We start from the raw sequence: 27,429 nt of genomic DNA, 5'->3' as shown, positions 1-27,429 counted from the left end.
CTGGTTAGCATACAATAAAAGCTTTTCACTGTACCTCGGTACACTTGATAATAATGATAATAAACTAAACTTAGGGTGGTCACGATGGCACAGCGGTAGAGTTGCTGCCTTACAGCGAATGCAGCGCCAGAGACCCGGGTTCGATCCTGACTACGGGTGCTGTCTGTATGGAGTTTGTACGCACTCCCTGTGACCTGCGTGGGTTTTCTCCGAGATCTTCGGTTTCCTCCCACACTCCAAAGACGTACAGGTTTGCAGGTTAATTTGCTTGGTAAATGTAAAAATTGTCCCTAGTGGGTAGGATAGTGTTAATGTGCGGGGATCGCTGGTCGGCGCGGGCCGAAGGGCCTGTTTCCGCACTGTATCTCTAAACTAAACTAAACTGACTGAAGAGGCCAGGAGTGTAAGTGCTGACTGATCAGGTCATCATCCCGTGCCCTAGTTGTGATGGGCTGTAACACACAGCTCGGACCTTCCTATCTGCTTGTGTCAATATATGCCAGCGGGTCAGGAGAGCTGGGTGGTAGCAGCGGAAGGTCGCTGGGCTGGAGAAGCTGTGGGAAAACGGGTGTCAAATCAAAGACGTAACGCACCGGGTCTACAGAATCAGACAGTTTTTTTAATTTACGTGCCTGTAAGTGGATTAAACCGCCGTGCATTCTCTACGAACATTTACAAGAAGTCACACGGAGATGGCGACTGGAACAACTCCAACAGAAGTGCAGTCCTCTCTGCGATGTGTCCGACACCCCACCCCAATGTCATACAGTCCAGGGGAATCAGCGCTTCAGGGCACGGCGACCTGATAGCGCAGACTGGCGATGAAGCCTCAGGCAGTGGCAAAAGGCCCTAGATCTCAAGCCCGACAGTTCAACAGGGGATGCCCAGTGGTGCTTCAGTGGTACAACCCGCCTGCCCGCCGTGTGTACGTTTTTAATCTGCGGGTGATCTCCCAGTGCAAGGGCTCGATCGTTCTGCTACCGGCCAACAAAAACCACGTTGCCGTTTATTTTCCATTACCGGCGGCCTTTAGGCCAGTGAGTTCATGTGCCGAGCGATGCTGGCTGGTCGGAGAGGGGACACCCTCGGCTGCTCCAAGATCTCCTTAACGCACAGGAGGCACGGAGGCTTTGATCGCGACCTCTTGACGCAGCAATTCCATTCCGCGTAAACCGACCGCCGGTTTGTCGAAAGAAGTCCAAAGAGCGGGTGGGGAGGGCGATACGGGAGACGTGGGCCGCTGTTCTCTGGCCCTGGTCGCACCCCGCTGCGGTCAGGCTGGGCGTTGAAGGGTCCGACCCCTTGCCCAAAGCCTCGCACCAAACGTCCTTCTTCCCCCACCCCACCCTCCCCCTCCCCCCCAAACGTCAGGCAGTGGTCAGCTACACCGTCACCTGCTCGATGATGGTCTCGCCCTCCATGGCCTCGGTGTCGATCATCACCACCGGCACCACAATCTCGGTCAGCTCGTCCTCCGCCGGCTCGGACTCCTCATGCTTCTCCCTCACGTGTTGCCGCAGCTCGCCGGCACGCATGAACCACATGTCGCACACGGTGCAGTGGTTGGGCTTCTCTCCCGTGTGCACCGCTAAGTGGTGCTTGAACTGGTCCCAGCTGGGGAAGACACTGGAGCAGACCTGCCGACGACAACGGTGGGCACCGCAGTTAGTCATTTACACTTTACACTTTAGACCTCAGAGATACAGAGTGGAAGCAGACCCTTCCACCCACTGGCTCCGCGCCGACCAGCGATCACCCCGTATGCTAGCACTGCCGCACAAAGGGTCTCTGGCGCTACACCAGCGTACCATCCTTATTGAGCAGACCGCTGCCTCCCAACGCCATAGAGCCGGGTTCCGTCCCGACTACGGGTGCTGTACGTTCTCCCCATGACCATGTGGGTTTTCTCCGGGATCTCCGGTTTCCTCCTACATCCCAAAGACGGACAGGTTCGTATGTTCCTTGGCTTTGGTAAAAATTGTAAATTGTCCCTAGTGTGTAGGATCATGCTAGAGTGCGGGGATCGCTGATCAGTGCGGACTCGGTGGGTCGACGTGCCTGTTTTCGCCATGTATATCTAAACTAAACTAAGGAATGTAATTATTGATCACCTACGACCTAAGATAGATACAAAGTGCTGGAGTAATTCAGCGGGTCAGAGAGCATCTCCATTTGAGCTGCTGAGTTACTCCAGCACTCCATGTCTATCTTCGATATAAACCAGTATCTGCAGTTTCTTTCTTCACCTATGACCTGCTGTGCTTTGTCCTGCCCTCCACTCTTCCAGCTTTCATTCCTCCCACCCCTGCAATTAATCTGAAGATGGGGCCCGACCCGAAACGTTCTCCAGAGATGCTGCCTGACCTGCTGAGTTACTCCAGCACACTGTGAAACATCACCTATCCATGTTCTCCAGAGATGCTGCCTGACCCACTGAGTTACTCCAGCACTCTGTGCCCTTTAATCCCTTTTGTCTTACACATCAGTCCCAGCAGCTGTACGTTGAAGGCCGAGGGAGGGAGGGAGGCATCAAGCGGGGTAAGTAGCGCGCTGTACCTGGCACTCATACATCTTCTTCCTTCCTTTCTTTGCACCCGCACCTGTACTGCAGGCTACAAGGTGGCACTTCAGAGTGCTGTTCCTGGCAAAGCGTTCGTGGCAGTTCGGGCACTCAAAGGGTTTCTCACCTGCAGAGGCAGAGGAGAAGACTCGTCTGTTACGTCTGTCAGTCGCATAGTCCCATCGATTCCCTCCCACACGGGAAGTTATATTCATTATAAAACAGTACGAACAGAAATAACAGCAGGGACGGCACAGGAGTGCAGCGGGTAGAGCTGCTGCCTTACAGCACCAGAGACCCAGGTTCGATCCTGACTACGGCTGCCGTCTGTATGGAGTTTGTATGTTCTCCCTGTGACCGTGTGGGTTTTCTCCGGATACTCCGGTTTCCTCCCACTCCAAAAACATTCAGGTTTGTAGGTTCATTTGCTTCGTTAAAATTGTGTAGGACCCTCGTGGTAGGACTGTGCTAGTGTATAGTGATCGCTGGTCGGTGCGGGTTCGGTGGGCCGCAGGGCCTGTTTTCACGTGTATCTCTAAAGTACTGATAGTGGAAGATCAGCCATGATCACATTGAATGGCGGTGCCGACTCGAAGGGCCAAATGGCCTTCTGCTGCACCTATTGTCTATTGCCTAAAGCGAATAATATCCCAAAATATTTTTCATCCTCCTAATACCAACTCTTTGAATCAAGAACCAGAGGACACAAAGTTAATGTGAGAGGGGAAAGATTTAATATAACCCTGAAGGGCAATTCTTTCACACAGAGGTTGGTGGGTGTATGGAACAAGTTGCCAGAAGAGGTAGTTGCGGCAGATACTATAACGACATTTAAAATATATTTGGATAAAAGATATTAGGTACATGGATAGGAAAGGTTTAGAGGGATATGGGCCAAACGCAGGCAGATAGGATTAGCGTAGATGGGGGCAATTAGGTTGATATGGGCAAGTTGGGCTGAAGGGCCTGTTTCCATGTGTTATCTTTAAACTAAACTAAACTCTTCTAAATTGCTTCAGATTCTGGAAATCTGGAACAAAAACAGAATACTCAACAGGTCAGGCAGCATCTGAGGAAAGAGAACCTTTCCTTTAACTGCGCCCTTCCTCAGAAACAAGTTTTCTAGTTTTGTTACTATTTCAGGTGAATGTGCGACTGCGCGTGGTTCCAATACACAAATTGGATATAATATTAGCGATGACTACGCATTCAGCAGGCCAAAGTAGTTATAATGCAATTTTAAGAACTAGAGAACCATTTAAACACTACTTTAGAAATCGACAAGCAAAAAAAAAAGCTGGCTTGGGGAAAAAAAGTTTATGGGGAAAGAACTGTTTCCATGTAATCTACCCATGGTAATCAGACTTCATTACCCCTTAAGAACACAGTCTGTCAGTTTTACCATGGGAGGACATAGAAATTGACAAGCAATCGTTTCCATTGACACGTGTAATACAACAATGTAATACTTTTGTTTTGTTAGCTCGCAGTAATAAAAATAACCTTACTGTTATTGAAAATATTTATTTTCTTAAATCTTGCAGGAAAAATAATGTTGTTATTAACATTTGAAGCTGTGATTGACATGGAACAAGAGGAAGAGGACTGGACTTTGCTGCCTTCCCTCACAGTGGGAACCATTGTGGGGGGAAGTTTTTATGTTTGATGTTAAATTCTTTTTTAATGTCGTATTTTATTTTTATAGGTGTGCTGCAAATGGCAACTTAAATTTCACTACACCAATTGGTATATGTGATAATAAATGTCCTTTGTCCTTTGTTATCTTTGTAACATGATTTTCGATAATGGAATGTTTCTTACAAACACAACTATGGCATTGAAAAACTACCGGTATGAGGTTTTGATCAGCTGATGATGGGTTCAGTGTCTGCAGGAGCAATTCCAAACAGAGCTAAAGTTCAGTTTAGTTTATTGGCACATGTACTGTACCAAGGTGCAGTGAAAAGCATGTTTGTGGCGTGCTATCCAGTCAGCGAAAAGACTCTACATGAATCAGGCCAGCCACAGTGTACATATACAAAATAATGGGAACATCGTTTAGTGCCAGATAAAGTCCAGTAGAGTCCGATTAAGGATAGTCCAAGGCTCTCCACTGAGGTAGATGGGAGGTCAGGACCGCTCTCTAGATGGCGATAGGACGGTTCAGTTGCCTGATAACGGCTGTTTTTGTTGCTCAATGCATTTTATGGCTTTGCATTATGGAAGGAATGTGATAGGATCTGTGTTCCCGGAAGTTATTGCGCGTGTTGTGTATTTTGAAATGATTTTTCTCAGAACATTAGAGAAGATCGAGATAAAATACTTCTTCAAACTAAATGGTGAATTGAACAGTTTTGCGTTGGTAGTTACTGTTGCGAGACGTTGCTTCGGCTCTGACCTTCCTTCCATCGAGGGGATTTATCGCAGTCGCTGCCTCAAAAAGGCTGGCAGTATCATCAAGGACCCACACCATCCTGGCCACACACTCATCTCCCTGCTACCTTCAGGTAGAAGGTACAGGAGCCTGAAGACTGCAACAACCAGGTTCAGGAATAGCTACTTCCCCACAGCCATCAGGCTATTAAACCTGGCTCGGACAAAACTCTGATTATTAATAACCCATTATCTGTTATTTGCACTTTATCAGTTTATTTATTCATGTGTGTATATATTTATATTATAGAAACATAGAAACATAGAAAATAGGTGCAGGAGTAGGCCATTCGGCCCTTCGAGCCTGCTTCAATATGATCATGGCTGATCATCCAACTCAGTATCCTGTACCTGCCTTCTCTCCATACCCCCTGATCCCTTTAGCCACAAGGGCCACATCTAACTCCCTCTTAAATAGAGCCAATGAACTGGCCTCAACTACCTTCTATGGCAGAGAATTATAGAGATTCACCACTCTCTGTGTGAATCACTCTCTTATGGTATATGGATTCACCACTCTCTTATGGTGTATGGACACACTTATCTGTTTTGTAGTAAATGCCTGCTATGTTCTGTGTGCTGAAGCAAAGCAAGAATTTCATTGTCCAATACAGGGACACATGACAATAAACTCACTTGAACTTGAACTTGAACGTTAGCTTGGATGCTGCAGAATCTCTATGGGTAGAACTGCGAAATAGCAAGGGCAGAAAACGCAGGTTGGAGTTGTATACACGCCACCAAACAGCAGAGGTTGGGGATTGCATCAGCAGGAAATTAGGGATGCGTGCAGCAAAGGTACAGCAGTTATCATGGGTGACTTTAATCTACATATAGATTGGGCTAAGCAAATTGGTAAAAACACTGAGGTGGATTTCCTGGAGTGTATATGGAATGGTTTTCTAAGCCAATATGTAGAGGAACCAACTAGAGGGCAGGCCATCCTAGACTGGGTATTGTGTAATGAGGAAGGATTAGTTAGCGATCTTGTTGTGCAAAGCCCCTTGGGCAACAGTGACCACAATTCTGCATTGAGATGGAGAGTAATAGTTTAATCAGAGACGAGGGTCCTGAACATAAAGAAAGGTAACTATGAGGCGGGAATTGGCTAGGATGGACTGGCAAATGATACTTAAAGGATTCACGGTGGAGATGCAATGGCAAAGATTTAAAGATCGCGTGGTTGAATTACAACAATTGTTCATCCCTGTCTGGCGTAAACATAAAACTGAAAAGCTCAACGAGGGAAATTAGGGACAGTGTTAAATCCAGGAGGCATATAAATTGGCCAGCAAACAATCTCCTAGAAGTACTAGGTGACTGAGGATCTAGTGGGAGGGAGGAATTGAAGGGAATCCACAATAGTCAGAAAATGGTGTTTGGTTGGGACTGAAGGCAGATAAATCCCCAGGGCCTGATGGTCTACATCCCAGAGTACAGAAGGAGGTGGCCCTAGAAATCGTGGATGCATTGGCGATCATTTTCCAATATTCTATAGACTCTGGATCAGTTCCTGTGGATTGGAGGGTAGCCAATGTAACTCCACTTTTTATGAAAGGAGGGAGAGAGAAAACGGGGAATTATAGACCAGTTAGCCGTATATCAGTAGTGGGGAAGATGCTGGAGTCGATTATTAAAGATGTTATAGTAGCGCATTTGGAAAGTAGTGACAGGATCGGTCAAAGTTAGCATGGATTTATGAAGGGGAAATCAGGCTTGACTAATCTTCTGGAGTTTTCTGAGGATGTAACAAGTAGAATGGATAAGGGAGAGCCAGTGGATGTGGTGTACCTGGACTTTCAAAAAGCCTTTGGCAAGGCCCCACACAAGAGATTAGTGTGCAAAATTAGAGCGCATGGTATTGGGGGTAGAATATTGACATGGATAGAGAACTAGTTGGCAGACAGGAAGCAAAGAGTAGGAATTAACAGGTCCTTTTCAGAATGGCAGGCAGTGACTAGTGGGGTGCGCAAGGTTCAGTGCTGGGACCCCAGTTATTTACAATATATTTTAATGATTTAGAAGATGGAATTAAATGTAAAATCTCCAAGTTTGCGGATGACACAAAGCTGGGTGGCAGTGTGAGCTGCGATGAGGATGCTATGAGGCTGCAGGGTGACTTGGATAGATTGAGTGAGTGGGCAGATGCAGTATAATGTGGATAAATGTGAGGTTATCCACTTTGGTGGCAAAAACAAAGCAGATTAATATCTGAATGGTGTCAGATTAGGAAAAGGGGAGGCGCAACAAGACCTGGGTGTGCTTGTGCATCAGTCTGAAAGTAAGCATGCAGGTACAGCAGGCAGTGAGGAAAGCTAATGGCATGTTGGTCTTCATAGTGAGAGGATTTGAGAAAAGGAGCAAGGATGTACAGGCCCTGATGAGACCGCACCTGGAGTATTGTGTGCAGTTTTGGTCTCCTAATTTGAGGAAGGACATTCTTGCTATTGAGGGAGTGCAGAGTAGGTTCACCAGGTTAATTCCCGGGATGGCGGGACTGACCTATAATGAAAGAATGGATCGACTGCGTTTATATTTACTGGAATTTAGACAGATGAGAGGGGATCTTATTTATCCATCTATCTATCTATACATAACTAAAACTCATCTTGTTATCTTCCGGTTTGCGTTGTTCTTACATTTGCGCAAAAACGGTATGCGATAGCGCTACGATATTTTGCCACCTTACTCGCCATTGCCCTGTGCTGCAAATGCACCAAGTTTTGTTCCGATCAGTGGTATATTTTAAAATCTATTATGGTTTAAAAATCTTAAAAACCACGCATGCGCAGATTGGTCTCCTCTCCAGTCAGTCATGGCCGGGACGGCGACGCCCCTTCCTGCACCATCGCCTCACTGATTGGCCGTCTCCACTGTCAGTCACCGGCCGCAGCCCGTCTCCCTGCCGGCGCCCACCTTCCTCCTGGCACCCATCTTCCTGCCGGCGAGGTCTGTCTGCCGGGGATTCCGAGGCGTAGGCGCTGGGGGAGGAGGCGGAATAGAGGGAGAGGAGGGGAGAGTGGGGGAGGTAGGGAGTGGGGAATAGACGAAGAGGAGGGCAGTGGAAGAGGTGAGCAGGGATAGTGAGCAAGGATAGTGGGGGCGATAGGGGAGGTGAGGGGTGGGGAAGGTGGAGGATAGAGGGATAGGAGGGGGGTAGGGAGGAGAGAGTAGTTATGGAGGGAGGGAGTGACTGAGGGTAGGGGAAAGGCGAAGGAGGGTGAGGGAGGGATTGGGGAGGGGAGGGGGAGAGAGGAAAGAAGAGGGAGGGTGAAGAGGAGGGGGGATGGAGTGCTGGGGATGAGGGGAAATGAACCGCACCTGCACAATTGGGGGTTACAGGTGAGTGGTGGAATATAGGGTTGGGGGACCAGGCCTCTGTGTGACAGGGAGCTAACAGATCCCACTAAGTCCAGTAGAAACATAAAATCCTTAAGGGATTGGACAGGCTAGATGCTGGAAAAATGTTCCCGATGTTGGGGGAGTCCAGAACCAGAGGTTACAGTTAAATAATAGGGGGTAGGCCATTTAGGACTGAGATGAAGAAAAACCTTTTCAGCCACAGAGTGGAGATTTTGTGGAATTCATTGCCACGGAAAGCAGTGGAGGCCAATTCAGTGGATGTATTCAGGAGAGAGTTAGATAAAGCTCTTAGGGCGAACAGAATGAAGGGATATAGGGGGAAAGGAGGAACAGGGTACTGATTCTGGATGATCAGCCATGATCATATTGAATGGCGGTACAGGGCCGAATGACCTACTCCTGCACCTATTTTTTATGTTTCTAATTAGAGCATTTTTTTCCTGTACGTTTAGACAGGGATATGATTACACTTTACAAATTAGTAATGCAGCGTGGAAACAGGCCCTTTGACCCATCTTGCGTACATCGACCAACATGTCCCATCTACACTAGTCCCACCTGCCTACGTTTGGTCCTAACCCTCTAAACCTGTCCTACCCATGTACCTACAGTGCCCTCCATAATGTTTGGGGCAAAGATCCATCATTTATTTATTTGCCTCTGTACTCCACAATTTGAGATTTGTAATAGAAAAAAAATCACATGTGGTTAAAGTGCACATTGTCAGATTTGAATAAAGGCCATTTTTATACATTTTGGTTTCACCATGTAGAAATTACAGCAGTGTTTATACATAACCCCCCCTCCATTTCAGGGCACCATAATGTTTGGGACACAGCAATGTCATGTAAATAAAAGTAGTCATGTTTAGTATTTTGTTGCATATCCTTTGCATGCAATGACTGCTTGAAGTCTGCGATTCATGGACATCACCAGTTGCTGTGTGTCTTCTCTGGTGATGCTCTGCCAGGCCTGTATTGCAGCCATCTTTAGCTGATGCTTGTTTTGGGGCTAGTCCGCTTCAGTTTTCTCTTCAGCATCTAAAAGGCATGCTCAATTGGGTTCAGATCGGGTGATTGACTTGGCCACTCAAGAATTTACCATTTTTTAGCTTTGAAAAACTCCTTTGTTGCTTTAGCAGTATGTTTGGGATCATTGTCTTGCTGTAGAATGAACTGCCATCCGATGAATTTTGAGGCATTTGTTTGAACTTGAGCAGATATGATGTGTTTATGCACTTCAGAATTCATTATGCTACTACCATCAGCAGTTGTATCATCAATGAAGATAAGTGAGCCAGTACCTTCAGCAGCCGTACATGCCCAGGCCATAACACCCCCACCACCGTGTTTCACAGATGAGGTGGTATGCTTTGGATCTTGGGCAGTTCCTTCTCTCCTCCATACTTTGCTCTTGCCATCACTCTGATATAAGTTAATCTTCATCTCATCTGTCCACATGACCTTTTTCCAGAACTGTGGTTGTTCTTTTAAGTACTTCTTGGCAAACTGTAACCTGGCCATCCTACTTTTGCGGCTAGCCATGGTTTGCATCTTGCAGTGTAGCGTCTGTATTTCTGTTCATGAAGTCTTCTGCGGACAGTGGTCATTGACAAATCCACACCTGACTCCTGAAGAGTGTTTCTGATCTGTCGGACAGGTGTTTGGGGATTTTTTAAATTATAGAGAGAATTCTTCTGTCATCAGCTGTGGAGGTCTTCCTTGGCCTGCCAGTCCCTTTGCGATTAGTAAGCTCACCAGTGCTCTCTTTCTTCTTGATGTTCCAAACGGTTGATTTTGGTAAGCCTAAGGTTTGGCTGATGTCTCTAACAGTTTTATTATTGTTTCTCAGTCTCATAATGGCTTCTTTGATTTTCATTGGCACAACTTTGGTCCTCATGTTGATAAAGAGCAACAAAAGTACTGATTGGGGATGATCAGCCATGATCATATTGAATGGCAGAGCTGGCTCAAAGGGCTGAATGGTCTACTCCTGCACCTATTGTCGATTGTCAAAAGTTTCCAAAGATGATGGAAAGATTGGAGGAAAGACTAGGTGCTGAGAGCTCTCTTATACCTGCATTAAGGAGGCATTTAAACATAACTGAGCAATTACAAACACCTGTGAAGCCATGTGTCCCAAACATTATGGTGCCCTGAAATGGGGGGACTATGTATAAACGCAGCTGTAATTTCTACATGGTGAACACAAAATGTATAAAAATGGCCTTTATCAAAATCTGACAATGTGCACTTTAACCACGTATTTTTTTCTATCACAAATCTCAAATTGTGGCGTACAGAGGCAAATAAATAAATGATGGGTCTTTGTCCCAAACATTATGGAGGGCACTGTGTTTAATTGTTTCTTAAACATTGCATTAATCCCTGCCTCAACTACTTCCTCTGGCAGCTTGTTCCATATACCCACCACCCTTTGTGTGAAAAGGTTAATCCTCAGATTCCTATTAAATCTTCCCCCTCTCACCTTAAACCTATGTCCTCTGGGCTGCAAGGGGCAAAGTGTAAAGGAGATGTGCGGGGCAAGGCTTTTACACAGAGGATGGTGGGTGCATGGAACACACTGCCAGGGGTGGTGGTGGAGGCAGATACGATAGTGGTGTTCAAGAGGCTTTCGGATAGGCACTTGGATATGCAGGCAATGGTGGGATATGGATTATAAGCAGATAGGTAAGAGATGGAATATCACGGATCTGCAGTTGTTGGTTTATACCAAAGAAAGAGGCAGCATGCTGGAGTAACTCAGCATGCTATGAATGCTGCCTGACCCGCTGAGTTACTCCAGCATTTTCTGTCTTTTTTTGTAGATGAGGGATGGTCATTGCATCATGCTTGGCAGTCACTGTGGGCCAAAGTGCCTGTTCTGGTGCTGACCTTCTACAGAGTAGAGAATGGAATTTTTTAAATCCCCAGTACATATAATTAGTTGAAGTTATAAACTCTCCCGCTGCCATAGTAGGAATTGAATTTACATTTCTGGATCAGTCATCCTGAATTCAGATGCTAGTCCTATAACTTGGGCGGCACGGTGGCGCAGCGGCAGTATTAATGCTTTATAGAGCTTGCAGTGCCGGAGACCCGGGTTTGATCCCGATTGCAAATGCTTTCTCTACGGAGTTTGTACGTCCTCCCCGTGACCTGCATGGGTTTTCTCCGAGATCTTCGGTTTCCTCCCACACTCCAAAGACGTACAGGTTTGTAGGTTAATTGGCTTGGTGTGTGCAAATTGTCCCTAATGTGTGTGGGATAGTGTTAATGTGCGGGAATCACAGGCCGGCGCGGACTCGGCGGTCCGAAGGGCCTGTTTCCGTACTATCTCTAAATTAAACTTGGCGACAACACTAGCAGACATACGTGGAAAAGTGGCGCAGTGGTAGAGTGGCCGCCTCACAGAACCAGAGACCTGGGTTCGATACTGACCTTGGATGCTGTCTGTATAGAGTTTGCACATTCTCCCTGTGACTGCGTGGGTTTTCTGCGGGTGCTCCGGTTTCCACCCATTTCCAAACGAAGTGAGGGTTAGTACGTTAATTGGCCTCTGCAAATTGCCCCTGGTGTGTAGGGAGTCGATTCAAAAGCGGGATAACATAGAACACGTGTGAACGGGTGATCGATGGTCAGCATGGGTTCAGTGGGCCGAAGGGCCTGTTTCCGTGCTAAACCAAACCAAACTCAGCTGGAGACATTAGCTAGACGGTGGTAGAGCTGCTGCCTTACATCACCAGACCAGGATTCGATCCTGACCGTGGGTGCCGGGTACGGAGTTTGCACGTCTCCCCTGTGACCACGTGGGTTTTCTCCAGGTTCAACGGTTTCCTTCCATACTCCAAAGACGTGCAGGTTTGTAGGTTAATTGGAACCTGTTAATTGCCCTGAGTGTGTAGGATAGTGCTGGTGCATGGGGTGATCGCTGGTCGGCGCGGACTCGATGGGTCAAAGGGCCTGTTTACACGCTCTATCTCTAAGCTACACTAAAGATATGGGACTTGGTAGGTTAATTAGCCATTGCAAATTGTGTGAAGAGCAGATGGGAAAGTAAGAAACCGTAGATCTAATGTGAACGTGTGATCGATGGTCAGCACGGACTCAGTAGGCCAAACAGCCCGTTTCCATGCTGTATCTCCAAACTAAGCTTGTGTGAACGGGTGATAGCCAGTCGGCGCAGACTCAGTGGGCCGAAGGGCCAGTTTCCACGCTGCGTCTCTAAACTAAACTAGTGTGAACGGGTGCTCGATGCACGGCATAGATCACGGTTGACCGAAAGGACTGTTTCCACACCAGATGAAGCCAAGGAGACGACTGCTTACCAGTGTGTTTGCGAAGGTGTTCTTTGAAGTGGCCAAAGTGGTCGAACTGTTTGTCGCAGTACTGGCACACGTGCACCTTGCGGACGCAGCGGGGCTTCTTGTTGCCGCCCTCCTCGTCGCGGTGGGAGGAGAGGTGCTGCTTCCAGGCGCTCTCCCTCGTGTACTGCTTGCTGCACAGGTGGCACACGTAGTTCTCGCCCGAGTGCACCTTCAGGTGCTCCTTGAAGTGGTAGAAGAGTCTGAAGGTGCGGCCGCACTTCTCGCAGCAGAACACCTTGTCGCCCTGTGCCAGCACCTCCACAATGTGGATGCCGTCCTCCGTGGAGATCGCCCCCTCCTGGGGTTGTGCGGCCGCCTCGGGCTCGCCCTCCCTCTCCGGCTCCCTGTCCAGATTGTCCTGCTGGTACTTGCTGGTGATGTCGGCCAGCAGGGCCAGCGCCGACTCGCCGGGCTGCTCCGCGCCGGCCAGGTCTCCGGCCAGCTGCTCCGCCTCGTCCGTGTCCTCCGAGGCCACTCCAACCCCATCCTCCTCCAGCCGCTCCCCCTCGATCTCCACGATCTCGGCGGAAAATACGTTCACCTGGTCGATCTCCACCGTCTCCGTCTCCTGGATGGACGGCAGCTTCTCGGTGATGACGTTTGACGTCTCGGCGATGGTCCGCTTCTTGGCCTTCCTCTTGCCCGGGTGCTTGGCCTTGGCCGTGGGAGACTCGGCGCTGGTCCTGATGGAAAAATATATGCACAGGGTGATCAGGACTTTAGTTCAGTTTATTGTCACGTGTACCGAGGTACAGTGAAAAGCTTGTTGTTGCGTTCTCACCAGTCAGCAGCAAGACAGTACGTGATTACAATCAAGCCGTCCACAGTGCACAGATACATGATAAACGTAATAATGTTTGGTCACAGACTCAGTGGGCTGAAGGGCCAGATTCCATGCTGTATCTCTCAACGGGTTATTGATTGGGGCCGATCAGCCATGATCACAATGAATGGCGGTGCTGGCTCGAAGGGCCGAATGGCCTCCTCCTGCACCTATTTTCTATGTAACTCAAAACATTCCCCTCACCAATAACAGTGTTCTTTCTTTTCAAAATGTCATGTGTAATTAGCTTAATTTAGTTTAGTTTAGATTAGTTTATTATCACGTGTGCCGAGGTCTCCAATGAGGTAGATGGGAGGTCAGGACCGCTCTCTAGTTGTTGATAGGATTGTTCAGTTAGCAGGACATGCGGAAAAAGATCGGGGGGGGGGGGGGACGGACGAAATGTCAGGAGAGGGGGGAATCAAAAATAGGGAAATGTTCAAAGAATGGGGGAAAAGATGAGAGAATGGAGGGGAAAAGAAATCAGAGAATGGGAATAAGATCAGGAATAAGAGTGAGAATGAGGAATACATCAAGTGGGGAGGCAGAGAATGGAGGAACAGGCCAGGGTGCAGAATGGGGCCAGTGGGTGAGAAGACAGATGGGAGAGACAATGCTAGAACGGGGCTGTGAATGGGACAAGTAACCAGCTCTGGACGCACAAGGACACCGATGTGGAAGAAAGGTCCTCGCCCATGTAAAAAAAGCCCAGATATGGCAGCGTAGTAGCCCAGCTAGTAAAGCTACTGCCCCACAGCTCCAGAGATCCAGGTTCAACACACACCCCAGTGGAGTCTGTGCCTTCTCCCTGTCACTATACGAGTTTCCACCGGGTGCTCCGGTTTCCTCCCGTAGGTTAATTGGCCGCTGTAAATAGACCTTAACGTATAGGGGAGTTTAGTTTAGTTTTAGATATACAGCGTGGAAACAGGCCCTTCGGCCCACTGAGTCCGTACCGACCTGTGATCCCCGCACATTAACACTACCCTACACACACTAGGGGCAATTTTACACTTATACCAAGCCAATGAACCTACAAACCTATACATCTTTGGAGTGTGGGAGTAAACCGAAAATCTCGGAGAAAACCCACGCAGGTCACGGGGAGAACGTACAAATTCCGTAGACAGCACCCGTAGTCGGGATCAAGCCCAGGTGTCTGGCGCGGTACAGCAGTAGCATTAACGGTACACAACCGTGCCAGCGGAGTAGTCTGGGAGGAGTTGATGAGATTATAAATGGTATTAGTGTAGTGTTCGTGCAAATGGTTCATTGATGGCCAGCATGCAGTCGTTGTCTGCGTCATGTGATTCTGCATCCTGAACTAAGCAGGGACCCAGAGCCATAGTGTCATAAAGGGCGGTAACAGAGGCCCTTCAGCCTAACTTGCTCACACTGAGCCTCGTGCCCTTTCTATACTAGTCCCACCTGCCTGCGTGTGAGGCAATCGTATTTACAAAGAGGGTAGTGGTAGTGGGTGCCTGGAACATGTTGCCAGCAGTATGGTGGAGGCAGGGAGGGTAGTGGCTTTTGGATGGACACATGGATGTGCAGCGAATGGAGGGATATGGATTTAGGTGCAGGTAGATAGGAGATGGTCTTGGCATCATATTGGGCACAGAGAATGTGGGCCGATGGGGCCTGTTCTTAAGCCGTACTGTTCTATGTTTATTTACTTCTATTGGTTGAGTTCATGGCCTTCTTTACTCCAGGGGAGACAAGCCCAGGCCGTCGGGAAACAGTCCCCGGTCCTGTTGGGAAACAAAAAAAGACACAAAGTGCTGGAGTAACGCAGTGGGTCATGCAGCAACTCTGGAGAACAAAAATATACCTGACCCACTGAGTTAGTTGTGTCTTTTCTTTTGTAAACCAGCGTAGACAGTTTCTTCTGTCTCCAGCGGGAAATAAGCCAGCCCATCCAAATAGCCTACTCTTGGACTGTTTTTTAGTTTTAGAGAGTTTCATAAGCCAATTAACCTGGTGTGGGAGGAAGCCGGAGAACCTGGAGACAACCCACGCGGTCACAGGGAGAACGTACAAACTCCGTACGGTCTCACTTCCAGCCAGATCTCCTCCTCAGGTGGAATAAGATGGGGCCCACTAAGCCCATGCCGGCACAGTGGCGCAGAGATAAAGCTGCTGCCTTACGGCGCCAGATACCCAGGTGTAATCCTGACTACGAGTGCTGGCTGTAGGGAGTTTGTACTGTGACCACGTGGGCTTCCTCCGGGTGCTCCAGTTTCCTCCAACACTCCAAAAACATTCTGGTTTGTGGGTCTGAAGAAGGGTCATGACCCGAAACCTTCACCCATTCCTTCTCTCCAGAGATGCTGCCTGTCCCGCTGAGTTACTCCAGCATTTTGTGTCTATTTTCAGGCTTGTAGGTTAATTGGCTGCTGTAAATTGACATTAGTGTGTAGGATAGTGCGAGTGTACACGGTGTTCAGTTTAGTTGAGAGATGATTGGTGGTCGGCACGGCTTCGGTGGGCCGAAGGGACTGTTTCCACGCTGTATCTCTAAAGTCAAAAGTCTACTAAGGCCATGATTTTTCTAATTGAACATCCTGTTCCTAAATAAATCTTCTCTGTCAATTTCCCTACCACAGACATAAGGCTTATTGGTCTACGTTTTCCTGGATTGTCCCTGTTGCCTTCCTCAAACAAAGGAAACAGCATTTCCATGCTGCATCTCTAAAATCGGAGCCTCAGGAAGAGCGGAGACAAGCAGCGGCGGGTAGTTACCGGTTGTTGAGGGCTTTCATCGCCTCCTCCATCTGCAGGTATTCGGCGGCTTTCCACACAGTCGCTCGCCTCCTCCTCCTGCAGCACCATCAGCTTGGCCGTGTAGGTGAACTCGATCAGGTGCTGGAACGCCAGGTTGCTCACCCCTGGGGACGGAGAGCAAAACGTCAGCCCCGCTCGTAACAAACTCATCGCAACCCGCCCCGTCCAGTGAGCAGCATGGTGGCACAATGGTAGAGTTGCAGCCTCACAACGCCAGAGACCCAGCTTCCATCCTGACCTCGGGTGCTGTCTGTACGGAGTTTGTCCGTCCTGTCCTCCCCGTGACCTGCGTTGGTTTTCTCCGAGTGCTCCGGTTTCCTCCCACAAATTTGTAGGATAATTGTCATCGGTAATTTGGTAATTGTAAAATTGCCCCTAGTGTGCACGATAGCATTAGTGTGTGGGATGATCGCTGGTCGGCGCGGATCAGTGGGCCGCAGGGCCTGTTTGAGCACTGTATCTCTAAAACTAGAAATTAAAACCAATTGTGCAGAAGTAGCAGCAGCAAACACTGCGTTTATGGGTGCTGAATTTACCCCTGTGTTACCAGGCTTCTGAACGGTCAGGGTCGTACAGTGTGGAAACAGACTCTCCGGCCTAATGCCCACGCCAACCCGTTCCATCTACACTATTCCCACCTGCCTGCGTTCGGCCCATATCCCTCTACACCTGACATGTACCTGTCTAAATGTTTTTTGAACATTGTGATAGTACCTGCCTCAACTATCTCCTCTGGCAGCTCATTCCAAATACCAACTATCCTTTGTGAAAAAGGTTGGCACTCAGTATCCTATTAATTTTATTCACTCTCAGCTTAAACCTATGTTCTCTGGTTCTCAATTCCCCAACTCTGGGCAAGAGACTCTGTGCGTTTACCCGATCCCCGCATCCTCCAACGCTCCAAAGGAATAGAGTCCTAGCCTGCTCAATCTCTCCCTATAGCTCTGGTCGTCGAGTCCTGGTAACATCCTCATAAATCTTCTCTGCACCCTTTCCAGCTTAACACAGTGGTGGTCAAGGTAGAGTTGCTGCCTTACAGCGAATGCAACGCCGGAGACCAGGGGTTCGATCCTGACTACGGGTGCTATCTGTACGGAGTTTGTACGTTCTCCCCGTGACCTGCGTGGGTTTTCTGCGAGATCTTCGGTTTCCTCCCACAATCCAAAGACGTACAGGTTTGTAGTTTAATTGGCTTGGTAAATGTAAAGAAAAATTTGTCTCTAGTGGGTGTAGGATAGTGTTAATGTGCGGGGATCGGTGGTTGGCGCGGACCCGGTGGGCCGAAGGGCCTGTTTCCGCGCTGTATCTCTCAACTAAACTAACCATTGAATTTAGATAGACTGACCTTTGGGTGAACTCAGACAAACTGGCCTTTAATAGGTCCATTCAGATAGAATTGACAATGAATAGGTGAATTCAGACAGAATGGAAAATGGATGTGTGAATTCAGAGAGATTGGGCAATGGATGGGAGATTTCAGAGAGAATGGGGATGGGTGAGTGAATTCAGATGGACAGACCTTTGCGTGAATTCAGATAGAATGGCCTTTGAATACAATGATCAATGGATGGTTAATTCAGAGAGAATTTGCATGGTTTAGGTTTGTTATCGTCACCTGTACTGAGGTACAATGAAAAGCTTTGTTTTGCATGTTATCCAACAGATAGTTGTGAATACTTTTCATAAATACAGTCAAACTCAAGTACAATGCTCCACTTTGCTCCACCCAATAGTTCTCAGCATTGTAGCACATCAGTTCCAGAGATAAAGTCCAATGTCCAAGGAATAAAGTCCTAGCCTGACCAACATTTCCCTGCAGCTCAGGCCCTCAGTTCTGGCAACTGCCTCATGAATCTTCTTTGCATTCTTTTCAGCTTAATGACATCCCTCCCAGAGCAAGCCGACCAAACTGATCACAACTCTAATTGAGTACAATTGCGGCCCCACCTTCTTGTAGGCCTTCTTCACCACCCTAACTACGTATGATGCTAATTTCAGGGAACAAGGTCCCAGTAAGCCTCGATCCCCCTGTCAACAGCACTCCCAGCGCCCTGCCATTCACTGTGAAGCTTCTGCCCTGGTTTGACTTCCAAAACTGCAACACCTCGCACTCATTTGCAGCAAACTCCATTAGCCGTTCCTCAGCTCACTTGTCCAACTGACCTAGAGCCTGCTGTAATTTTTCATAATGGATTGAGTCGCGGAGTACATTTTTCTATCATTCACTGTGAAGGTCCTGCCCTTTGATGTTTTAGTCAAAACCTACCTTCAATCTCCACCAAGGGTTCCTCCCGGAAATCCTGGAAAAAGCGGCAGAAGAACTGGCTGCAGGCGGCAAGGACAGCCTTGTGGGCTTTGAAATGGTGACCTGCGGAACACAACTCAATATTAATCTTCCTCAGACGTAGTCATCGCTTTTCATCACAGGCAAATGGCATACTAGGAGAATGCTGGCACAAGAAATTGCAGACACTGGTTTGCAAACAAAAAAAGACAAAGCGCTGGAGTAACTCAGCGGGTCAGCAGCATCTCTGGAGAACATGGATGTTTCGGATCGTGGCCTTTCTTAGTTTAGAGATACAGGTGGAAACAGACCCTTCGGCTGCACTGACCAGCGATCTACGTACACTAACACCATCTTACACACACGAGGGACAATTTACAATTTTACCGAGCTAATTATCGTACAAATCCGTACGTCTTTGTAGTGCGGGAGGAAACCGTAGCACCTGGAGAAAACCCTCGCAGGTCACGGGCAGAACGTACAAACTCCGTACAGACAGCACCCGTGGTCATGATGGAACCCGAGTCTCTGGCGCTGTGAGGCAGCAACTCTACCGCTTGGCCACTGTCCTCCAGAGATGCTGCCTGACCCGCTGAGTTACTCCAGCACTCTGTGAAATGTCACCTATCCATGTTCTCCAGAGATGCTGCCTGACCCACTGAGTTACTCCAGTACTCTGGGTCTCTTTTTTTTTAAGAAAACCGGCGTTTGCTGCTATATTGGGCAAGTTGCAGCTCCTCTCCTGAAGGGCAAAGCTCCAGCATGAACCCAGACCCTGTGTGCAAGACAAGGGTGAAATACTGACCGTCCACGATGAGAGTGATATCAGTAAACTGCTCCTGCTGTCTCTGCTCATTCAGTCTGTCCAGTACGACTTTGTAGTGGCTTGGTACCTCGTGAACAGTGTCCACCAACACCTCCTCTGCCTCCATGTCCGGTAACTGTGGGAACAAAGCACAAACCTACATTTAAATAAAAAATAAAAATCAAAGCAGTGCAGAACAAGATTAATAGGAACCAGTGGGACAACTTTTTTTTTTACACAAAGGGTGGTGGGTGTATATGGAACGAGCTGCCGGAGGAGGTAGATGAGGCAGGTATTATCACAACGTTTAAGAAACATTTGGGCTGGTACATGGATAGGATCAGTTTAGAGGGAAACGGGCCAAACGCAGGCAGGTAGGACTAGTGTAGATGGGGCATGCTGGTAGTGTGGGCAAATTGGGCCGAAGGGCATGTTTCCACGCTGAATACTCTGTAACAAGTTCCAACGAAGGGTAGGAGAGCTGAGGCATTAACTCCTTCATTTTCCACAGATGCTGAGTGAACATACAGACTCCATACAGACAGCAACTGTAGTCAGGTTCTCTGCCTCTGTAAGGCAGCAACTCTGCCGCTGCTCCACTGTGCTACCCAAATCCCACATTTCTCTGCCCAAATTCTAATTAGTCTACAAATTGGTGCATCCTTTCACGATCTTCCTCACCCCCCACCAACTAATATGTCTTCTGCAAACTTCCTAATCAGAATGTCTGTGTCTGTGTGCCGTGTCTCTCTCAAATACAAAGTTCTTTTCAACAACCGAAAATGCTCTTTTGTTACAGTAAGCTAAAAATACTAAAGGCCATTTGTTACATTGTTTAATAGAGTTGTGTTGATCCAAGCGATTGCTTGTCAATTTCAACCTCTTGTCAATTTCAACCGTGTCAATTTCAAGGCCTGGTCAATTTCAATGGCCTATACAGGGTCACTGGCAGTCTGTGTTCTGAAAGAAACAGTCTGCTATAACAGAAATCCTATTATAAACGAGTCTGTACTAATGACAGTTTATTGTATATATCTATATATCATGTATAAACCTATATATACCTATTCATGAATAAACCTATACATGTCTGAAGAAGGGTCTCGACCCGAAGCATCACCCATTCCGTCTTTCCAGAGATGCTGCCTGTCCTGCTAAGTTACTCCAGCATTTTGTGTCTATGTTCGATTTAAACCAGCATCTGCAGTTCTTTCCTACACATATATCATCCTATATATATTTGTCTGCACTTAGCTTTATTATGGGGAAGAGATGAATCATTTTTGATGAAGTAACTAGATTACAAAAGGAGCTGACCTTCCTGCCACATCTGGAAGAGAGACGAGAAGGGAACAAGAACACTGTGCAACAGCTGGAGAAAGGAATAGATTTAACACAGAGTCAGATGCGCACGGGAAGGAACAGGGAGATTGCTATCTTTCACAATTTGCAATGAAAATGTGACTCTCATTGAGAAATTACTTTTTGATCAGCTGAGGATAAATTAGTCATTTCACCACACATATTGTGCAGCTGCCAAAGAAGTAGAGCCAGGAAGAAGAATTAACACTGCAACATTCCCCTTGAATCTGATCCCAAACCTCTCACCCTCACATAACTATTTCTTGGGCTTATAGAGTCATGGTCATACAGCACATAAACTAGCTCGAGGGCCTGAGCTGTAGGCAGAGGTCAGGCAGGCTAGGACTTTCTTCCTTGGAGCGCAGGAGACCGAGGAGTGATCTTATAGAGGTGTATAAAACATGAGGAGATGTGATAGGGTGAATGCGCAGAGTCTTTTACCCGGATTAGGGGAATCAAGAACCAGAAGACATAGATTTAAGGTGAGAACCAAAATATTTAATCGGAATCCAAGGGTCAACCTTTTTCACTAAGAAATTATGGATATATGGTACAAGCTGTCAGAGGACATCGAGGCAGGTATAATAACAACATTTAAAAGGCATTTGGACGGGTATATGGATAGGGAAGATTTAGAGGGATATGGGCCAAATGGGACTATCTTAGATGAGGCATTTGGATAACAAGGACATGTTGGCCAGAAAGGTCTATTTCCATGTTGTACGACTCTACGACTATGAACGTAAATATGGGAACGTCGGTAAAAGTAGATGGAAGGTAAATTACTGCAATATTATCCAAGGTTTGGCATAACTCATCATTTAGAAAGGCTCAGGTAAAAAAAAAACAAGTGAATATGGAGTTGTTAAAGAAAGATTGTGCCAGAGTAATTTTTATGACATTTTCGAGTGCATAGGATTGGTTGGTATTTCATAAACACTGGCAAATGGGACTAGCTTAGATAGGGCATCTTGGTCGGAAAGGATGTGTTGGCCTGATTCCGTGTTACATAACGGACTCCACAAGTCTTAATTAGTACTCCTCTATAATCTTTGATTAGCACTGCCTGCAATCTAGTCTCAGCTGATTGACAGTCAACTTTTCTGGACTATATCTTGCACTAAACATTATTCCCTTTGTCCTGGATCTGTACAGTGTGAATGGCTTGATTGGAATTATGTATAGCTTTGTTGCTGACTGGATAGCATGCAACAGTTTTTCACTCTACCTCGGTACACGTGACAATAATAAGCTAAATTCCGGATAATGTTGATTAGATCCAGCTTGATTAGATAATCTTCATTGCTCTGAAACAACTGGCGTATGGACTAAACTTGGAAAATAGCGCCTCTTGCATGTGTGATCAGTAAACAATTTCTGTACAATTTGCTAATCGGGGATGTGCTTCTGTATGGCAATACTAGACTAGACTGATTGCAAGAAAAACTTCTCTGTGTTTGCACTTCGCACATGTGACAATGAAGAACCATTGAACCATTGTGCAAGAAGGAACTGCAGATGCAGGTTTAAACCGAAGATATAGGCACAAATAGCTGGTGTAACTCAGCGAGTTGGACAGCATCTCTGGAGAAAAGGAATAGGTGACGTTTCAGGTCGAGGTACTTCTTCAGACCCTGACTCTTAGTCCGAAGAAGAGTCTTCACCAGAATCGCCACTAACGCCTCTTCTCCACAGATGCTGCCTGACCTGCTGAGTTAAGGGCCTGTCCCACTTGGGCATCATTTGCGCGTCACGCAGATTGCGAGCGAAGATTTTGCACATCCCAAAATCCTAGGGCGCCGAGCATGACCGCGCGTCACTGCCTACTTCACCACGCATGCGTAATGCGCACCATACGCGCATCACATGCACGTCATGACACGCGCGTCGTGACGCATAAATGATGTCGCGTAAATTACGCGCAAATGAGACAGGCCCTTAACTCCAGCATTTTGTCTACTATTGAACCATTAGTGAGAGTATCAGTGAAAGCAGAGGTCAGAGGATTGGAAGCATTCAGGCACAAAGTGTTGGGAGTAATTTGTGAGTAAAACTTAGAGGTTGTTTGACTAATTAATCCCTCTGTTATTTCTGAATTCTTGACGTTTCAGGTCGAGTCCCTTCTTCAGAATGAATATCTGAAGAAGGGTCTCAACCAGAAACGTCATCCATTCCTTCTCTCCAGAGATGCTGCCTGTCCCGCTGAGTTACTCCAGCATTTTGTGTCTACCTTCAATTTAAACCAGCATCTGCAATTCTTTCCTACACATTTCTGAATTCCTGAGTGAATTAAACCTCTGGTCTTCTGCCAACTCTCTCCCATCTGGTAACCACAACCTCAACCAGTGTAGTAGGAAGGAACTGCAGTCTGAAGAAGGGTCCTGCTGAGTTACTCCAGCCAGTATTTTGTGTCTAAGAAGGAACTGCAGATGCTGGAAAATCGAAGGTAGACAAAAGTGCTGGAGAAACTCAGCGAGTGCAGCAGCATCTATGGAGAGAAGGAAAGAGTGACGTTTCGGGTTGAGACCCTTCTTCAGATATTCCTTCTGCAGATGCTCCATAGATGCTGCTGCACCTGCTGAGTTTCTCCAGCACTTTTGTCTACCAGCATTTTGTGTCTACTACCTTCGGTGTAAAGCAGCATCTGCAGTTCCTTGGTGTAGGAAAGAACTGCAGTTGCTCGTTTAAATCGAAGGTGTTAAAGTAAGAATTGCATTGTCCCATCTGGGACATATGACACTAAAACCCTCTTTGACATGCAGGAGTAACTCAGCAGGCCAGGCAGCATCTCTGGACGAGACCCTTCTGCAGCCTGGGCGCTGGGTTCCGCTCGGTGGGTGGGCGGCGCCACCGCCTCTCCCGCATCGGCCACCGGAAGGCCTACCCGCGGGCTTTCACCTGCAGGTAAAATTGAAATACCGGGGTGTTTACCACAGCCGGGGGTTGCGGCGGCAACGGCATGGTCGTTGTGTTGTGTTGTGTTGTGTTGTGGTGCGGGGGGGGGGGGGGCGGGCGTTCAGCGGCGGGTGGGGGGGGGGGGGAGGTTGTGGGGCCCGGCCGCTCCTCCGGCGCCGAGCGGCGGCCGTTACGTCATCAAACCGCGCATTTCACTCTCTCGCCGCCGCCCCGCGTCTCCCGCCGTCGTTATCCTCCCTCCTCCTCCCCCCCCGGCCGCCATCGCTCGCCTGACCTGCAGTCGCCGTCCCTCCCCACGGCCGCTCCACTCCGCGCCTCCCGTCCGCAACCCGCCCGCTGAGGGGGAGGCCTCGCTCTCCCGGCAGCCTGCGCGCCGCCGCCGCCGCTGACCTCTCACCCTGGCAACCAGCGGCCGGCGGGCGGGCGGCCTCGTTGCCCCGGGAGACGAGACGAGGCCTGGCGCTGATGGAGGCGGCTTCAAGGCCAAAGGTTGAGTGTGATCGTTAAATCAATGAGAGACGAATAACCGAGGATGGACGCAAACATGCTGGAGTAACTCAGCGGGACGGGCAGCATCTCTGGAGTGAAGGAATGGGCGACGTTTCGGGTCGAGACACTTCTTCAGACACCGTGTTATACAGTCAGACAGCAGGGAACAATGAGAGACACTGTGTTGTTATAGAGTAGAGTTGCCAACTTTATCACTCGCAAATAAGGGACAAAAGGTCAAAATAAGGGACAAATTCCCGACGGCGATTCATTGACCGACTCGGCCGTGGCTGGGTGAATGATGAGTTGTCCCGGGTGCTGGACTGCACACAAAGCCCAGCCGGCGGGCCAGCTGAGGAGTTTTGGCCCGGCAACCCATCCAACTCATGAACCGATGATCGGCCATGAGAAGGAGGGGTGATGGTGTCGGCAGTAAGCGAAGGTCCGAAGGTCGGACAGCTGGCCGGGCTGCCGACCGACGGGGCCACGGGCAAGGCGCTGCTGCTACACTCCATGGGCTGCACTATGTCGGGACAGGTGAGGCGGGGCAGGACAAATCAAATCAAATCAACCTTTATTGTCATCTTGCAAGCAACAGTTGTACAGAGCAAAATGAAAAGACGTTTCCCAGGGAATAACGGAGCATCGCACATGAAATTTAAAACGTTTCACACATAATAACACTAAAAACAATCCAGTCCCTGATGGAACAGTATAAATAAATAGTTAAAAGCAGGTAAAACACAATGTTAAAATACAATAAACCAATCATATAAATGTCCGGGGCAGCTGATTTGAGTGGCCAGTGCCAGTTATTAAAGTGGCCAGTGCCAGTTATTAAAGTGTCCGTGCCAGCCGCAGAATCAAGTGACTGTGAGTACAGAGTGACTGTTTAGCAGCCTCACAGCCTGTGGTAGGAAGTTGTTTAGCAGTCTTGTAGTCCGGGCTTTGATGCTTCGATATCTCTTGCCTGATGGCAAGAGATCCAGGTGTATGTGGAGGGGGTGCAGTTTGTCCTTAGCAATTCTCTGAGCTTTTTTCAGACAGCGGCTCTGGAACAGTTCTTGTACCGAGGGTAAGGCGCTCCGACCCGACAGTCCCCTCGACCCAAGTAGTAGCAGTCAAATACGGGACAAGGGCGGTCCCGTACGGGACAAACCAATTTAGCCAAATATACGGGCTGTCCCGACTAACACGGACAGTTGGCAACCCTATTATAGTCAGGCAGCAAGGAGCAATAATAGATATTTTATGTGGTTATAGAGTAAGACAACAAGGAACAATGAGAGGTATACTGTGGTATAAAGTCAGATAAAAGCCAGCTCAAGCTCAGTCAGATTGGATGGCGAGCGTTTGTGAACAGCAATTTTCAAGTCTTGCCAGAGATTCTCAATTGGATTTAGGTCTGGACTTTGACTGGGCCAGTCTAACACATGAATATGCTTTGATCTAAACCATTCCATTGTAGCTCTGGCTGTATGTTTAGGGTCGTTGTCCTGCTGGAAGGTGAACCTCCGCCCCAGTCTCAAGTCTTTTGCAGACGCTAACAGGTTTTCTTCCAAGATTGCCCTGTATTTGGCTCCATCCATCTTCCCATCAACTCTGACCAGCTTCCTTGTCCCTGCTGAAGAAAAGCATCTCCACAGCATGATGCTGCCACCACCATGTTTCACAGTGGGGATGATGTGTTCAGGGTGATGTGCAGTGTTAGTTTTCCGCCACACATAGCGTTTTGCATTTAGGGCAAAAACTTCAATTTTGGTCTCATCTGAACAGAGCACCTTCCTCCACATGTTTGCTGTGTCCCCCACATGGCTTGTGGCAAACTGCAAACGGGACTTCTTATGGCTTTTTTTCAACAATGGCTTTCTTCTTGCCACTCTTCCATAAAGGCCTGATTTGTGGAGTGCACGACTAATAGTTGTCCTGTGGACAGATTCTCCCACCTGAGCTGTGGATCTCTGCAGCTCCTCCAGAGTTACCTCTTGGCTGCTTCTCTGATCAATGCTCTCCTTGCCCGGCCTGTCAGTTTAGGTGGACGGCCATGTCTTGGTAGGTTTGCAGTTGTGCCATACTCTTTCCATTTTTGGATGATGGATTGAACAGTGCTCCGTGACATGTTCAAAGCTTGGGATATTTTTTTATAACATAACCCTGCTTTAAACTTCTCCACAGCTTTGAGCCTGAAGAAGGGTTTCGGCCCGAAACGTCACCCATTTCCTTCGCTCCATAGATGCTGCTGCACCCGCTGAGTTTCTCCAGCATTTTTGTGTACCTTCGATCTTCCAGCATCTGCAGTTCCTTCTTGAACACTTTATCCCTGACCTGTCTGGTGTGTTCCTTGAGCTTCATGATGCTGTTTGTTCACTAATGTTCTCTAACAAACCTCTGAGGCCTTCACAGAACAGCTGTATTTATACTGAGATTAGATTACACACAAGTTTATTTATTTATTTAGCGAATGCAAAGTCCTTTAGCCAAGCAGTTGCCTCTTGATCTGCTGTATGAAGGGTGACAAGTCCTCCTTTGAGTCTTTGTTGAGGGCATGCTTCAATGATGTGTTGCATTGTTTGCTGCTCTCCACAAGCACACCATGGGGTTGGACTGCTGCCCCATTTGTGAAGGCTGGCCAAGCAGGGGCCATGTCCAGTCCTGAATCTATTCAGCGTCGTCCACTGCTTCCTTGGGAGATTGGTGCCAGGGACCGGTAGGGTGGGGTCTGACACCAAATGTTTATTTGGGACGTCCTTGGACTCCCATTCCCTTTTCCAAGCTGATTGGATGGTGAAATCAGCTGGTGGTGGGTTCTTCCAAATTGGTCGTCTAGATGGAAGTCGAGCAGTGGGTGGGTTGAAGATGTCCATGTGAATTGGCAGATGAGGGGAGTTTTTGGTCTTTTGGAGCATCCTTTGAGTCCACACAAGTGGACTCTATTTACTAATTAGGTGACTTCTAAAGGCAATTGATTGCACTGGATTTTATTTAGGGGTATCAGAGTAAAGGGGGCTGAATACTTTTGCACACCACACTTTTCAGTTTTTTATTTGTAAAAAAATTTGAAAACCATGTATCATTTTCCTTCCACTTCACAATTATGTGCCACTTTGTGTTGGTCTATCACATAAAATCCCAATAAAATACATTTACGTTTGTAGTTGTAACGTGACAAAATGTGGAAAAGTTCAAGGGGTATGAATACTTTTGCAAGCCACTGTACACTGAAGACAGACAGAAACATCTCTTG

General features: G+C 47.8%; 1 protein-coding gene across 1 annotated transcript; it reads right to left on the bottom strand.

The window, feature by feature from the left end:
• Positions 1-597: 597 nt before the first annotated feature.
• On the bottom strand, positions 598-24,090 carry znf131 (zinc finger protein 131). Its single transcript, XM_033018469.1, is given in 8 exon segments — positions 598-1,637; positions 2,557-2,687; positions 12,684-13,405; positions 16,288-16,346; positions 16,348-16,433; positions 18,596-18,697; positions 19,419-19,554; positions 23,971-24,090. Coding segments are annotated over 7 exon segments (1,482 nt in total). The 5' UTR covers positions 19,546-19,554; positions 23,971-24,090; the 3' UTR covers positions 598-1,382.
• Between the last annotated feature and the right edge of the window lie 3,339 nt (positions 24,091-27,429).

The sequence above is a fragment of the Amblyraja radiata genome, chromosome 3 (assembly GCF_010909765.2).
Source record: "Amblyraja radiata isolate CabotCenter1 chromosome 3, sAmbRad1.1.pri, whole genome shotgun sequence".
Taxonomy (NCBI): domain Eukaryota; kingdom Metazoa; phylum Chordata; class Chondrichthyes; order Rajiformes; family Rajidae; genus Amblyraja; species Amblyraja radiata.
The sequence above is the reverse complement of the archived record's forward strand: the minus strand, read 5'-3'. Positions and strand labels throughout refer to the sequence as shown.